The sequence below is a fragment of the Bos indicus x Bos taurus genome, chromosome 12, assembly GCF_003369695.1.
Source record: "Bos indicus x Bos taurus breed Angus x Brahman F1 hybrid chromosome 12, Bos_hybrid_MaternalHap_v2.0, whole genome shotgun sequence".
Taxonomy (NCBI): Eukaryota; Metazoa; Chordata; class Mammalia; order Artiodactyla; family Bovidae; genus Bos; species Bos indicus x Bos taurus.
In genome coordinates, this window is record NC_040087.1 from 12,895,746 (window position 1) to 12,910,478 (window position 14,733).

At 44.0% G+C, this 14,733-nt stretch overlaps 1 protein-coding gene across 1 annotated transcript in view; it reads right to left on the bottom strand.

Moving 5' to 3' along the window:
- Nucleotides 1–14,733, bottom strand: part of EPSTI1 (epithelial stromal interaction 1) — a 100,246-nt gene that overhangs the window by 64,103 nt on the left and 21,410 nt on the right. Inside the window, exons 3-5 of the mRNA XM_027557158.1 lie at nt 14,601–14,684; nt 10,621–10,694; nt 9,725–9,808 (exon numbers count right to left, since the gene is read on the bottom strand). Coding sequence (XP_027412959.1) covers nt 9,725–9,808; nt 10,621–10,694; nt 14,601–14,684 — 242 coding nt within the window. The remainder of the gene's footprint in view (nt 1–9,724; nt 9,809–10,620; nt 10,695–14,600; nt 14,685–14,733) is intronic.

Consider the following 14,733-nt stretch of genomic DNA (forward strand, 5'->3'; position numbering starts at 1 on the left):
AGAAATTCTAGATGGAGACCAATATTAAGCAAGAACTTCGAAGGAGGAAACGGGGGTAATGGGAGCAGGAAACTGCATTCCACTATATGAGCCTTTCACTGCCCAGGGGCCTAGCAGAGGGGTCCAAAGGGCTAAAATAGAGGCAGCATTCAGCTCCCCAAGCTTTGCATCCCGGCACAGGGGGCTTCTGCACGGCAGAGGTATCTTTCTCTGTGTCTCACAAAGGTACCATCTGTCACCTCTGTGGCAGTCTGAGCACCCACAGAACTGCCTGCCTGGACGAAGCATCTGTTTCTAATTTGCACGAAGGCAACGATGGGCTAGTCATGGCCCTGACTAGGAAAAGGGCATATTTATAACATATATTTTCAGTACCAAAAGGCAGAAGAGAATATATCAGTTGAGGAAACCCCAAGAAGCTTATGTATAAATTCAAAGGGATTTGTACGAGATGGGTGGAAGATAAGATTGAGAAAGCAGGAAGGGGCAATTATAAAGAAATATATATGCCACGTAAAGGAGTTTGGACTTCATTAAAGGCAATGATGAGCCACTGTATTATTTTAAGCAGGATAGTAAGCAGTTAATCCTGAAAGCAACATGAAGGATAAGCAGCAGAAAGGATCACAAATATAAAAACCAATGGTGTGGTTCTCACAAGCCACATCATAAAATTATGAGTCCCAAATTAAGACAACACAGACATAAAAGAAAGGACAAACTCTGGAAAAATATAGGGGACAGAAATAAGAGGAGAGTAAAAAGGAAATATGGGAGGCGGGCTATATTAACGTATATGTGTGTGCACGCACGCACTCAGTCATGTCAGACTCTTTGCAACCTCATGGATTGTAGCCTGCCTGGTTCTTCCATCCATGGAAATTGTCAGGCAAGAATACTGGAGTGGGTTGACATTTTCTTCTCCAGGCGATCTTCCCAACCCAGGGATCGAACTCACATCTTTCGCACCTCCTGCATTGGCAGGCAGATTCTTTACCACTGTGCCACCTGGGAAATCCATATTAATAATAGGATGAGTCAAAAAGGGGGGAAGATTACAGGTGACTATGATTTAAGAGCATCAGAATGAATATGAGGTCAGTTTTGAACCTGTTAGGAGTATGCTCATTTGTATTGAGATATACTGTGGAATATCTCGAAAGAAATAGCTAGCATACAGTAAAATAGATGTTCTGTAATTCAGGAATACGAGAGATGTAGCTTTCACAGATCATCAGCACAAGCAAAATCCGGATGTGGAAAGGTGGGGGCTTTCACCTAGCAATATGGCAGCGCAAGGCAATGAGAATATGAATGGAAGGGACCTGATAGAACATCAGTAATAGAAAACAAGCAGGGAACAGGGTCCAGAGGAAGTCCAGAAGGAGAGAGTCTGAAGGACAGAATGCTTAATAGATACAATATTACAAACAGTTTAAATAAATTAGGAGCTGAAGAGTCTCCACTGCGTTTTTCAACTAAGCTCCATCTTAGCTAGATCCAAACCAATGAATTACTAGAGACAGAAGTCAAATTTGGCCCACCAAGGAGGAAGTAAAGGTGAGGACTCAAAGAAAGTGAGTTCCTAAAAGCCAGCTGAGCTCAGCAAATCACCTGGGGAGCATCACTTAAAACAGATTTTGGAGGGGAGCAGTTCAGATGATTGATAGGAGTTGGTCTACAGACTGGCATGTGGGAATCCAGTGGGGCAGAGAAGACTTTCAAGGAGCTGAGCTGTGATGCTTGGGAGGAAGGAGTTGAAAGCAAGCCAGCATAGAGACAATTTGTTTTTAAGGTGAGAGATTTGAGTGTGATTATACCCTAAGAGAGAAAAACAAACACGAAAGCTACAGAAGAAATGGAGCCTTAACCGAGGGAGCAACATGGTCCCTGAGGAGGATGGAGGAAAGATGGGACGGGATGGGAAGCACAGGTGGGAGAATCCATCACGGCAACAAGGAAAAGCAGTTTCTTATTCCTCCTGAGATGAGGTGGGTGTAGAAGCAGCAAAGAAAGAGTAAGGAAACAGAAAAATATAGAGACTTTCAGCCTCATGGTCTTTATCTCCGAGATGGTGAGAAATGAGGTCATGTGTTGAAAATGAAAAATGAGGATAAGGGAGAACGATGTTGATAATTAGAGATGAGCCTAGACTGCAAAGGAAAATGTTGTGCCCTGGGGATGATTAAAGACCCAGCTAAGAGGGAAGCCCAACAATTTCTGCGAGAAGAGGAGCCAAATGTGTTTTTTCTCCAGCAACCCAGTTCATGTGAGCTTCAGTTCAGTCGCTCAGTCATGTCTGACTCTTTGCAACCCCATGAATCACAGCACGCCAGGCCTCCCTGTCCATCACCAACTCCCAGAGTTCACCCAAACGCATGTGCATTGAGTCAGTGATGCCATCCAGCCATCTCATCCTCTGTCATCCCCTTCTCCTCCTGCCCCCAATCCCTCCCAGCATCAGAGTCTTTTCCAATGAGTCAACTCTTCGCATGAGGTGGCCAAAGAACTGGAGTTTCAGCTTCAGCATCAGTCCTTCCAATGAACATGTGCACGTAGTGAAAATGAAATCATTAAGCCAATCCAATTCGTGTGTAAAATAAAAATCCTGTCTGCCATCCACACGAGAGGTTGATATAGTAAGAGAGGTAGGGACTTACCAGGTGGTCCAGGGGTTAAGAATCTGCCTCGCAATACAGCCGACGGTGGGTTCAATCCCTGACTGGAGAACTAAGATCCTACCTGCCTCAGAGCAACTAAGCACAGGCGCCAGCACCGCTGAGCCCACACCACAGCTAGAGTCCGTGCACCTCAGCGGGAGCGCCCACACCACAGCTAGAGTCCCTGCACCGCATGGGAGCGCCCACACCACAGCTAGAGTCCGTGCACCGCAACGGGAGCGCCCACACCACAGCTAGAGTCCCTGCACCGCAACGGGAGAGCCCACACCACAGCTAGAGTCCGTGCACCGCAACGGGAGAGCCCACACCACAGCTAGAGTCCCTGCACCGCAACGGGAGAGCCCACACCACAGCTAGAGTCCCTGCACCACAACGGGAGAGTCCACGCGCCACAAGCAAGACCCGACTCAGCCAAATAAACACATAGTTTAAAGAATAGTAAGAGAGTCAAATGAGATAGGGTGCTTGTTTACAGATACAGTCAATTAGGTCAGGGCACCTTATTCAGTGCTTCCTTAGCACTATCCATGGTATTCAATACAAAGGGATTCGCATGTACTGTATCCTTTAATCCCACCAGTCCCATTATTATATTATTATACCCATTTTACAGACAGTGGCTTCCGCAATGGCTCAAGAATCTACCTGCAATGCAGGAGACGTAGGAGACACAGGAGACGTGAGTTGGATGCCTGGGTCAGGCAGATCCCCTGGAGGAGGAAATGGCAACCCACTCCAGTATTCTTGCCTGGAAAACCCCATGGACAGAGGAGCCTGCTGGGCTACAGTCCATGGGTTGCAAAGAGTTGGTTGGACATGACTGAGCGACTAACACACACACACACTTTATTACAGATAAGGAAAGTTAAGCATAAATAAATGAACGGCTTACACTTTTAATTCTATACCTGCATTTCAGAGATATCATTATGTGTTAATTAATGGGGTCAATTAATGGGACCCTACTGCATTTCAACAATCAGAGGCTTAATGCCCACGCTGGGTCATGCACAAAGAAATGCATAATGTAGGAACCATATTTCTGGGAAAAACTTGAAAGTTTTGTTTTGTTCCTTGAAAGTTTTCAGAAATGGAAACTTTTCCCAATTTTTAAAAGCAGTATTGGAATAATTACCTTGATGTTGAGTTTTAACCCTAAAATTGTTCTAAATTAGCCCTTACTACTATTTGTTTCCTAGAAATAAGCAACAGGTGTGATTCCTTAAAAACGTGTATGTGAATGCACCTCCGCCCCTAATATGCAGACCTTGTTTTCTATGCTAAATAGAAAATGAAGTAGGTATGAAGTAGTTCCTACCTCACTTTTAGCATTAAAACTAACTACTTATGTTTTTCAGTGTCTATAAAAAATACCATGACCTCTAGGGCTCCACATAACTTCATCAGCTTTATGACTTTATAGTTTATTGGAAGGAGCAAAGAAAGGTTTCGTTTACCACTCAGATTTCTAGCTGGTTTCTTCCCCCTCTGACGTCCTGATGCTCTAAGAAGTTGGGAGAATCGAATGAAAATATTCATAAACTATATAGCACTATATATTATTTCAAACATGTGTTGATCAAAAGCAGACTAAGATAAATCCAAGAGGTAAAGAAGGTCTTTGACATGGACTTGGAGATTTTTATTTTTTAAGTTTGTGGGCATTATGAAAGGCTGGGGAAAAAAATCAAATGATTCTTTAATTCATCAATGTGATTATGAGGGGAAAGTGTGGTGGAGGTTTATTTCCATGGCACTGCATTTAGGTGAAAGGCTCACTGTGACAATTCCTGAAAAGTGTCTACCACGCTGAGATCCAGCGACAAAGCAAGTCCCTGCATGTGTTATGCTGTTGTTTGTTTTTTCAAGGACTTTATTTTACTGATGCACTGATATTTTGGCAATATTTTCTCTTCCATATAGACTTCCAAGAAGTGAAATTAATACACTGTATAACCACATGGATTGTATTGGCTTTCTGTTGGTGCTGTACCAACTATAAACTTAGTGGCTTAAAACAATAAGTTTGTTAATAATCTTACAGCTCTGGAGATCAGAAGTCCAAAATGGGTCTCATGGGGCTCAAATAATATCCTGAGGTTGAGGGAAACTAGCAGATTCCAGTACCAGCTGTCACGACCACAAGGCTTTCAGGTAGCTAGCAATGAGTGCCCTCCAAAGACTACAGCTGAGTCTTTACTTCGTTCTACCCCTACGATAAGAACTCTGTTTCCAGAAATCACATCTGTTTGTACGTCCTGCTGTGCTAAGTGCCAGTCATCTATTTGGTCAGTGTAGAGTTAGGGGTTCCACATTACGGTTTTGTAGCTCCTACCTATAGGTTTAGTCTCTTATCCAGTGCCCTTCTTCTATCTTCAAGCCAACAACGGCAGGCTAAATCTTTCTCCTGCTGCATATCTTTTGGAGAAGGCAATGGCACCCCACTCCAGTACTCTTGCCTGGAAAATCCCATGGGCCGAGGAGCCTGGTGGGCTGCAGTCCATGGGGTCATGAAGAGTCGTTCACGACTGAGCAACTTCACTTTCACTTTTCACTTTTCACTTTTCACTTTCATGCATTGGAGAAGGAAATGGCAACCCACTCCAGTGTTCTTGCCTGGAGAACCCCAGGGACAGGGGAGCCTGGTGGGCTGCTGTCTATGGGGTCGCACAGAGTCGGACACGACTGAAGTGACTTAGCAGCAGCAGCAACAGCAGCAGCTCCATATCTTTAATGCTCTCAATTTTCTGCATCCCTCTTCCCAATTTAAGGAACCTCATGATTACACTGGAACCACCTGAATAATGTGGGCTATTCTTCCTATTTGAATGTACGTTGATTAGTAACCTAATTTCACCTGCAAACTGAATTCCTCTTTGCCACGTAACATCACATCTTCCTAAATTCTAGGGATTAGGATGTGGAAGAGCAGGGGAGGGGGCGTTATTCTGCCTGGAATCCACTTTTAAATCAGATACATAACATGCCAGATAATTCACAGAATCTTTGCGCCCCACCAGCCCTCTGAGGCTTAGTTTTAGAATGGGAGAGAGGGAGGGAGGTCTTATTTCCTTTAGGGTGAAGCAGTGGTGTGCTGATAAATTTAACAGGTAGCTCTAGCAAGGAGGGGAGGGGTGGTTGATTTGTAGCATTTACTGATTCCAGTGGTGAGAATAACCCCTCGTGGTCAGTTTCAATCTACCAACATGAAGTCATCTAACTCATAAAAATGTAACAACAAGGAGGTCCCAGCACACCACTGGAAGAGCATGCATCATCAACGTCCTCTAGTATAGGGAATACAAGCTTACCTGAAGCACCCCAGTGCCCTCGCCTAAGTGCCCCTGAGCCCACAGGATTAACTCCTCCCAGATACAGGGAATGCAGTTTATGCTCCCCTCACTCACACACAGGTGGTGGCCAATCAGAAAGAGACCTGGTGTTCCTAGGTGACCCTCCTGCATACATGTGTGCTAAATCGCTTCAGTCACGTCTGACTCTTTGCAACCCCATGGACTGTAGCCCACCAGGCTCCTCTGTCCATGGGATTTCCCAGGCAAGAATACTGGAGTGGGTTGCCACGCCATCCTCCCGGGGATCTTCCCGACCCACGTCTCTTACGTCTCCTGCATTGGCAGACAGGTTCTTTACTACTAGTGCCACCTGGGAAGTCCGGTGGCCCTCCCGGGAGAGGACAAAATAAAGGTCAAGGGGGTGTTAAGACCAATGGGCCAAGCTGGAAGTCCTCGGGAGGCAACAGGCTGCTTGGATTCTCCTTGGCTTGTCGTTCCTTGGACAGCAGCCATGTGCCTGGGGAGGAGGGTGGTGTTTTGTACGCCGGTGTCCATGTGTGTGTCTGCTGTGCATTTCAAAGAATAAATGCTCCATAAGCACAGCCATTATCGCTTCCCTTGGCCATTTTCACACTGGCAATGTGAAGCATGCCATTTCGAGATGGCTAATGTCCATTTTTCTTTTATCTGACACAAGCTACTAAATAGGCTCACATTTACTATGAAAGCCACAGATTTATATACAGTAGGAAAAATTAGGTCAGGGTGGCAGTCCGAGCCAATTAGCCAGAAAAATCAGGTCTGTGGAAGGGCCAGAGTGGGCGGCCCTGTCTCTCTCAAGGCAGTTTAGATGAAGGCTCCTCAAACCAGGATGCGCACGAGAATCACCTGGGAAGCTTGTTAAAATGCCAGTTCTGTTTCAGAAGGTCTGGGGTGGGGTTTGAGATTCTGCATTTCTTTTTTTAAAATATTTATTTCTTTGGCTACATCGGGTCTTAGTTGCAGCATCAGGATCTTCATTGCAGTGAACAGCCTCTGTAGTTATGGCACCCGGGCTCAGCTGCTCTGTGGCACATGGGATCTTAGTTATCCTGTGTGCGTGCTCAGTCACTTCAGTTGGGTCCGACTGTTTGCAACCCCATGGACTGCAGCCCACCAAGGCTCCTCTGCCCATGGTATTCTCCAGGCAACAATACTGGAGTGGGTTCCCACGCCCTCCTCCACAGGATCTCCTCGACCCAGGGACTGAACCCAAGTCTCCTGCATTGCAGGCAGATTCTTTACTGCTGAGCCACCAGGAAAGCCCCTTAATTATCCTACCAGGGATCAAATCTTTGTCCTCTCCATTGCAAGGCAGATTGTTAACTACTGGACCACCAGGGAAGTTCCTGCATTTGTATAAGTGATATGCCAAGGCTGCTGGTTCAGAAACTGCGTTTGGAATGGCAAGGATCTATACATCAACTCTCTCTCACCATCTCTTGCTGCTGCTGCTGCTGCTAAGTCGCTTCAGTCGTGTCCAACTCTGTGCGACCCCATAGATGGCAGCCCACCAGGCTCCCCTGTCCCTGGGATTCTCCAGGCAAGAACACTGGAGTGGGTTGCCATTTCCTTCTCCAATGCATGAAAGTGAAAAGTGAAAGTGAAGTCGCTCAGTCGTGTCTGACTCTTCAGGACCCCACGGACTGCAGCCCACCAGGCTCCTCCATCCATGGTATTTTCCAGGCAAGAGTACTGGAGTGGGGTGCCATTGCCTTCTCCGCACCATCTCTTACTCTTAGACAAATTTACACCAATAATCATTATAGCTGTCATTTTAGAAAAGCCGATTCAGTTCAGATTTTTGTAGTTAACGGCTGCTGTACATCCAGTGGCATGGCATAACTTAAGAAGGAGGGAATGCTGTTTTCACTCGGTGTTAATGAAAACTGTTTTGGCCACTAACATTTCGAAACAGTATACAGTACATTATTTGAACCACGAAGAAACGAGCTATAAATGACCCACAAGCCAGCCAATTATGGGTATTAAATGACTAGTAAATTGCTTTTAGGATAAGAGTTCACAACACAATTCTTCAGGATCCGCAAGCCTCTTAATTAGTTCCCAGTGATTATTTGATGATTTTCTGAGTTCGACCTGAAATGCAGAAAGACTATGCTATAAAGGGAATATAAAGGGAATACCTCCTTTACAATCTTGAGACTGAAGTGTAAACCTTCCTCTGAAGGAGGAAATGGGGTGGGGGTGGGGGGGCCTTGAATGCAAAAGAGTGAAGAATAGAGAGGAAGTGAGAGAGAGAGAGATAGGTTTTAAAAAGAATTATTTTGAGAATCTTTTTCAATGAAGGTGTAATAGCCAATGACTTGGAAGTGAATTGCTGAATCAAATTTAGTAAACAAAGTACCTATACTCTTTTTTTTAATACCACCAGCGTTTCATTTCAATTCCTTGTGTATATGTCCAATCTTAACTCTACCCCAGAGCCTACATCTCTAGAGGATGTAGCATTTCTATATCTACACATATTCCTGGCCTTGGGAACAGAGGAGGTGGAGCTTACAGACTCATTTTACAGGAATAGTTCAGAGAGGGGTGGGGGCCTGTCCAAGGTCACACAACACAAGAGGACACCTTCCAAGAAATATACCTCTCCAGCCAGGTAAAGAGCTCCATGGCGAAAGAAGACTCACATTCTTGTGCATTCTATAAGACATCAGCCTTGGGCTTTGTTAACTCTAACTAGTAAAGATATCTATTGCTTGGTAACCAGGTTTAAGTTTGACCAACACCCAATCTTTAAGACGGAGAAGGCAATGGCACCCCACTCCAGTACTCTTGCCTGGAAAATCCCATGGACGGAGGAGCCTGGTGGGCTGCAGTCCATGGGATCACAAGGAGTCGGACACGACTGAGCGACTTCACTTTCACTTTTCAGTTTCATGCACTGGAGAAGGAAATGGCAGCCCACTCCAGTGTTCTTGCCTGGAGAATCCCAGGGACGGGGGAGCCTGGTGGGCTGCCGTCTATGGGGTCCCACAGAGTCGGACACGACTGAAGCGACTTAGCAGCAGCAGCAGCAGCAGCATATCACTAATACTGAAATGCAAACGCATGCTTTTTCTTTTACCCGTGAGAAAGACATGTTCACCTATTTAACATTTAGCCTGGAAAGTTCAATATTTGTACATAAACATGATGTGTACCACTGGCGGCCGTCGTTACTAGTTGCTGTGCCTTCTGGCCAAATACACAGCTACTCTTTTGATCACCCACCTGAGAAGGTGAGAGAGTGTGAAGACAATGAACTCCAGATCTGGGTCTTCCCTGGTGGTCCCATGGTTAAAACTCCATGCTCCTAATGGAGGGGGCATGAGTTTGATTCCTGGTTGGGCAACTAAGATCCCATATGCCATGCGGTACGGCCGATAAATAAAATAAAATTACTTAAAAAAAAAAAAATAACACTAGCTCTGAGACCAGTCAGTCTGGATTTGAATCCTACTTCTTCTATTTACTGGCTGTGAGTCCTTGGGCGAGTCATCTGATCCTCTGTCCGTGGGGTCACAAAGAGTCGGACATGACTGAGTGACTGAACTGTCAGTTCCATTTGCAAACTTGGACAACAAGAACATTATATACTTCACAGGCTCTTGTGAGGATTAAACACTTTGTATATGAACAGTGTGGGAACCTGGCACATCAGAGGCCTTAGGTAAATGTTAGCTTACCATCTTCTCCAGTTCTTACCTTCTCTCTCTGAGCTGCCCTCATTTTTTGGACTTCAGCTTCTTCAGCTTCCTTCTTGATTCTTACACATTCTTCTTTTTTTAGCTAAATTGTATTGAGAGTACAGAGGACAAAAAGCAGTTACTATTTTTCCGCCTGAACCCCTGGAACACAAAATTATGATGAAAGGCAAATTACAGTATTGTTTGTGCTATAGAACACCATGATTATAGGTTGGTTCTGCAGGCTACTTAGATCACAAAAAATGGTCAAGCTATATCTGCTGTCCGTGAAATTTCTCTGTGTTTCTACCTTGATATCTGTTTCTCTGTCTTCCCTGGCCCCAAACCACCCCCACCACCAGCCCAGGTTAGGGAGAAGAAAGGGCAGATAATTTTTCCTTAGTATTTAACTCAGACTTCAGGGACTTCCTTGGCAGTCCAGTGGTTAAGAGCCTGCCTTTCGGTGCAAGGGACACAGGTTCCATCCCTGGTTGGAACTGCATGATACAACCAAAAACCAAAAAAAACACCTGAGTTCCTTGTTAAAAAAAAAAAAAAAAAAATCATTGGTTTTTTTCGTACTACTTCCATGCTTTCATGATGGGAATGTAGTAAACAAGTCTGTGCTCCTGGAATCAAATATTCAAACCATAGTAGAGACTTAAACTGGGGTTGGGGTGGGAGAAATTCCCTTACCAAGGTCCCACTGACTGATACACAGCTTGGGTGAGAATTCACAGTATTTATCCCTTCACTTCTCACATCTCGATTTTTTGATTTTTGAGATTTTCTTTTGCAATTTGTTTCAAGGTTTTATGCTTTTTGGTAAAGTTACTATGTTATTTCATGGTTATTTTCAAAGTGCTGGTGCTCTAATTTCTTGCCAAATTTAAGCTAAAAGAGATGGATTCTGACCTTCTTCTGGTATTTAGATTGTATCAGTTGAAGCTGTTGTCTCTGCCTGACTTCAGCCTCTGATTGGCTTCCCCCTAAGGAAAAAAGTCACAAAGGTGAAACGTGAATGTTAAACTGAAATGTCAGCCATGAAAGACTAATTAAATACATGATAAGTCTACACCACCTGTTTCTTTAACATTTTCATACCACTGGAAACAAGGGGCTAACTGAAATTGAGTCCCCCTCAAACCTAGTTCCTCTGCTGAGTTTATGATTAACCTCTTCATCCAAAACATTATTCCCTTTTTTGTCTAACACCTGTTCTCCTCATGCTTAAGGAATCTCAAAAAAAAAGTGGGAAATTGTAACTGGGAAAGACCCTTCAGGAAGACCCCAGGATAGAACCTTCTCTCATATCCTCATATCCTCTACTTTAGCTCCTCTCTGAAGTACCTAGATAATATAGTATCTGATGTACATTTTCCTGAGTTGTTTTATAGATGCTAAAAATGGAAGAAGTTAACTCTGTGATTACAGCATGTAGCCCCCAAGCCCACTGGAGCCTAAGGATTGATAATGTTAACCCCTGTGATACAGTCCTAGGATCTCACCATCAACCAGTCAGAATTGTGCACAATCCGATCATATACTCTGTGACTCCCCTCCCTCACCTGGCCTTTAGAAATGCTTTCTTGAAACCCATCAGGGAGTTCAAGTTTTCTAAGCACTATTTGTCTCCAACTCCTTGGCTGATGCCTTACAATAAACACTGCACTTGACCTCACAAAGCTGTGTCAGTAGACTAGCTTTACTGCACAGGGGCAAGCAGACCCAAATTTGATTCGGTAACTTAACCAATTTTTTCAAGTGAGACATTAAACATCAGTAATTGCATAAAAGAAAGATAAGGCCACATTCCCCCAGTAAAAGGACAATGCTATGAGGGTTTTTTCAATCATGTAGGTATTCAAGTTTTTACATAGACTGAAATCACACGTGAAGGTCCATGCTAAATAAGAAATAGTGCTTTGGAAATTCTAGAACACTCTTCCTGCTAGAGTATGACCATTTCTTAACCTAATAAAGATGATAATCAATGATGTTTCCAATGTTTTTCTTCTATTGATTCTACTGCCCTGTATTCAAGTAGCAAAGCTCGGGAAACCCTGAGAGGTCTTGCCATGAGACAAGTATACAGTCTTTATAACCCAATTTTTAAGTACAGTGGGAATATTCTAGGTAAAATTAATGGTCAATCCATATTATTTATTGTTCTTTCTTTAGGTATTCAAGAGAAAAAATATGGATGTTAGATTATTCATCTGCTCTCTCTTAAACCTATAACAACCAGGGGCCAGAAATCCTTGCAGCTTGACAATCATCTAAAAATTACTGTTTAGGGAGTTCTCAGTGTCTATGCAAGCTTGGCGTGCATATTTTAAAGATTCCTTTGAAATAATTCTCTGGTGCTTTGGTCACTAAAAGTGTCAGTTCTATGAAAGATTCACCTACACAGAAGATGCATTAAAACAATTTGCATTCATCATAGTTTTTATAATTGAACAGTTAAAGACACCATAGAGACTTCTGAGTCCCAAAAGACGTATAATACCTGTTTGGTCCTGGCCCTAAGGAAAGAAACAGTGAGGCCTATTGAAGCTTTTATCTAATGTTACAGCTAATTTTAGTATCTCCTAGAACCATTCCAACATTTTAAGGGGTAGAGAAATAGAGGAGTTGAGAATTTTAAAAATGGAGAAAATCAGATGTCTAAGCATTTACAGGTTTTCCTTTAAAACTCATCTCAAAGTTTAATACATCCCAGAACTCTTTTCTACTGTGCCCTCTTTCTCTTGACCATTCCTAGATACACCAAATACCAGAACTCCTGATCATTTTTGCTTAAGACCCCAAGACAATAGACACCAACATCTCCAAATACCCAAGGCAAGTGCTTAGCTCCCTAAGCAGGATCTGCAAGGGGGTAACTTAAAACCAGTTTGGGGAACATTAATTGGCAACTACTTTCAGCCTGTAAAAGAGGTTAGCTAGGTCAAAGGGAGGTAGAAATCAGAGAAAAGATGTCTTTGTGAATTTCATCTTCTCTGAGTATGTGTTTGGGGAAGGAAGAATCTTCACATCTTCAATGTGAGTAAGAGAGATTTAATGAAAATCATTTGAAGAGCTCAAGCTGTGTCCCCAGAAGACTGAGGGACCCATGCATAGGAAAGACAGTGCCAGAAGGCACACGGCTGTCCTCAAGTGGCTACTCAGACTGGTCATCAAGAAGAAGTGGCCACAGGGCAAATGGCCTGTATTCCCAGAGTCTGTGGGAAGAGTGCACAAGTGTTTCCCACACTCCCAGTCTGGCTGTCATGAAAGAGAATGCCAATCTAAAGCCACTTTAAAAGGGACTTGCCCCTGTGGACAACTCCATAGGCACAATGGAGCTCTACAAAGGTAGTCTAGCTACCAGGAGCCAACAGCAGAAAAGTATCATCTACATCAGGGAAAGCCAGGTGAGAGATGGACGGCGAGCAAAAGGGGGTCTCTGAAGAACTTCAAGGACCCCAGGGATGAGATGCACAGCAAAAACACCCCAAAACTTGAGGAAACTGGTATCGGTGCAAGAGAGACCATAATCTCTTCTTCTTCCTTTGACCCACAAGGAGGAGGAATCAACAGAGAAACCGAGGAGTCAATAGAGAAAAATTCAGCCACACTCATTTCCTTTGCCAACTTTCTATCCAAAATAGGCCCAGGATGGGAATTCCCTGGTGGTCTAGTGGTTAGCACTCTATGCTTCCACTGTAGAGGGCAGGGGTTCGATCCCTGGTGGGGATCTAGATCCCACGTGCCATGCGGCATGGCAAAAAAAGGAAAGCAGGCCCGGGCTGGAACAGGGAAGAAGCTTTAATCTCTATTAGCAATAGAGTCATGACCAGTATTTAGGGCTGAACTTACTGAAAAGACACTGTTTTATGCCTAGAATTAGCTGGACAACTTTATTATTTGAGAAAGACCACAAAGATCTAATTTCATCCAAAGAACATAGGGGAAAAAAACAGACCCAGATAGCTAGTGTGAGGGGGCCAGTTAGGAAAGACAGAGCTATCCTCCAGGTTGTACCCCTCAAATGCAGCTTCTTCAGCATAAAGGTGACATGAGATGAACCCCATTCATGAAATACAGTGGGATGATAATGATAATGCTATTGCTTGTACACAATCACCAAATGAGCTTATTTCTACCGACATCTTGGAAAAAGTACTTCTTGCAAACTACTGTGAGAGTCAGTGGCCCCTGATTCTACCACATTTGTGCAAACTAAACCTGTGGGAACGGCGCGTCCAGCCCTTGAAGCTCCCAGCTGCTGCTGGCAGAGAGAAGACGTGAATGCTTCGCATGAGAGGACTTCCCTGGTGAGTGAGTCAAACGCCGGGCAGAAGCAGCCCATGCAATTTATCACACTGCCACGTGCTCCAGAGGCCCCAAAGTCTCTATTTGCAAATGAAAACACAGATGATATTATCTCTATACCTACCCCGTGTCCCCAGCCCACTGACATCTTAAGGTCAGAATTGACCCTCCAATTTTTTCTCCCATAACTAGTTAACTGCCGTGATTAATATGCTTGTGATAGCACTAATCAGGATGGGAGTAAGAGCTATGACGAGGCATATGCGACGCCCTAGGTAAGATTTCTTCAGAGCTGATCAACTAAGAGGCTGTAAATTATTTGGCAATTAAGCCATCTTCTTATTCCCCCATAACTGTGGCATCATCTGTTTGCTATTTGCAGAGAGTCAGAAACAACGGTTTACCTGCATACTTCTGACTTTAAATGTATGTTTTGACTTTAAATGCATTTCATTCCAAGCAGCACAATGAGTCAATGACCTATAACGGACACTGAAAGACAGATGTGGGCAAGGTGCTAAGCAGATTGTTGGGTGGCCCTGTCCTCCTGCATTCAAGCAACTGGCTTGCTGGCTTACCTAGCGTCATGGGCGGTAGGTTAATGGACTTCTCCCTTTGTTGTTTCTTCCACCTTTCCAGCTCCTCCAGCTCTTTCGCAGCCACTAAGTCAGGTGAGAAATATGAAATCATCAATTATTAGAGTGTGAAAAG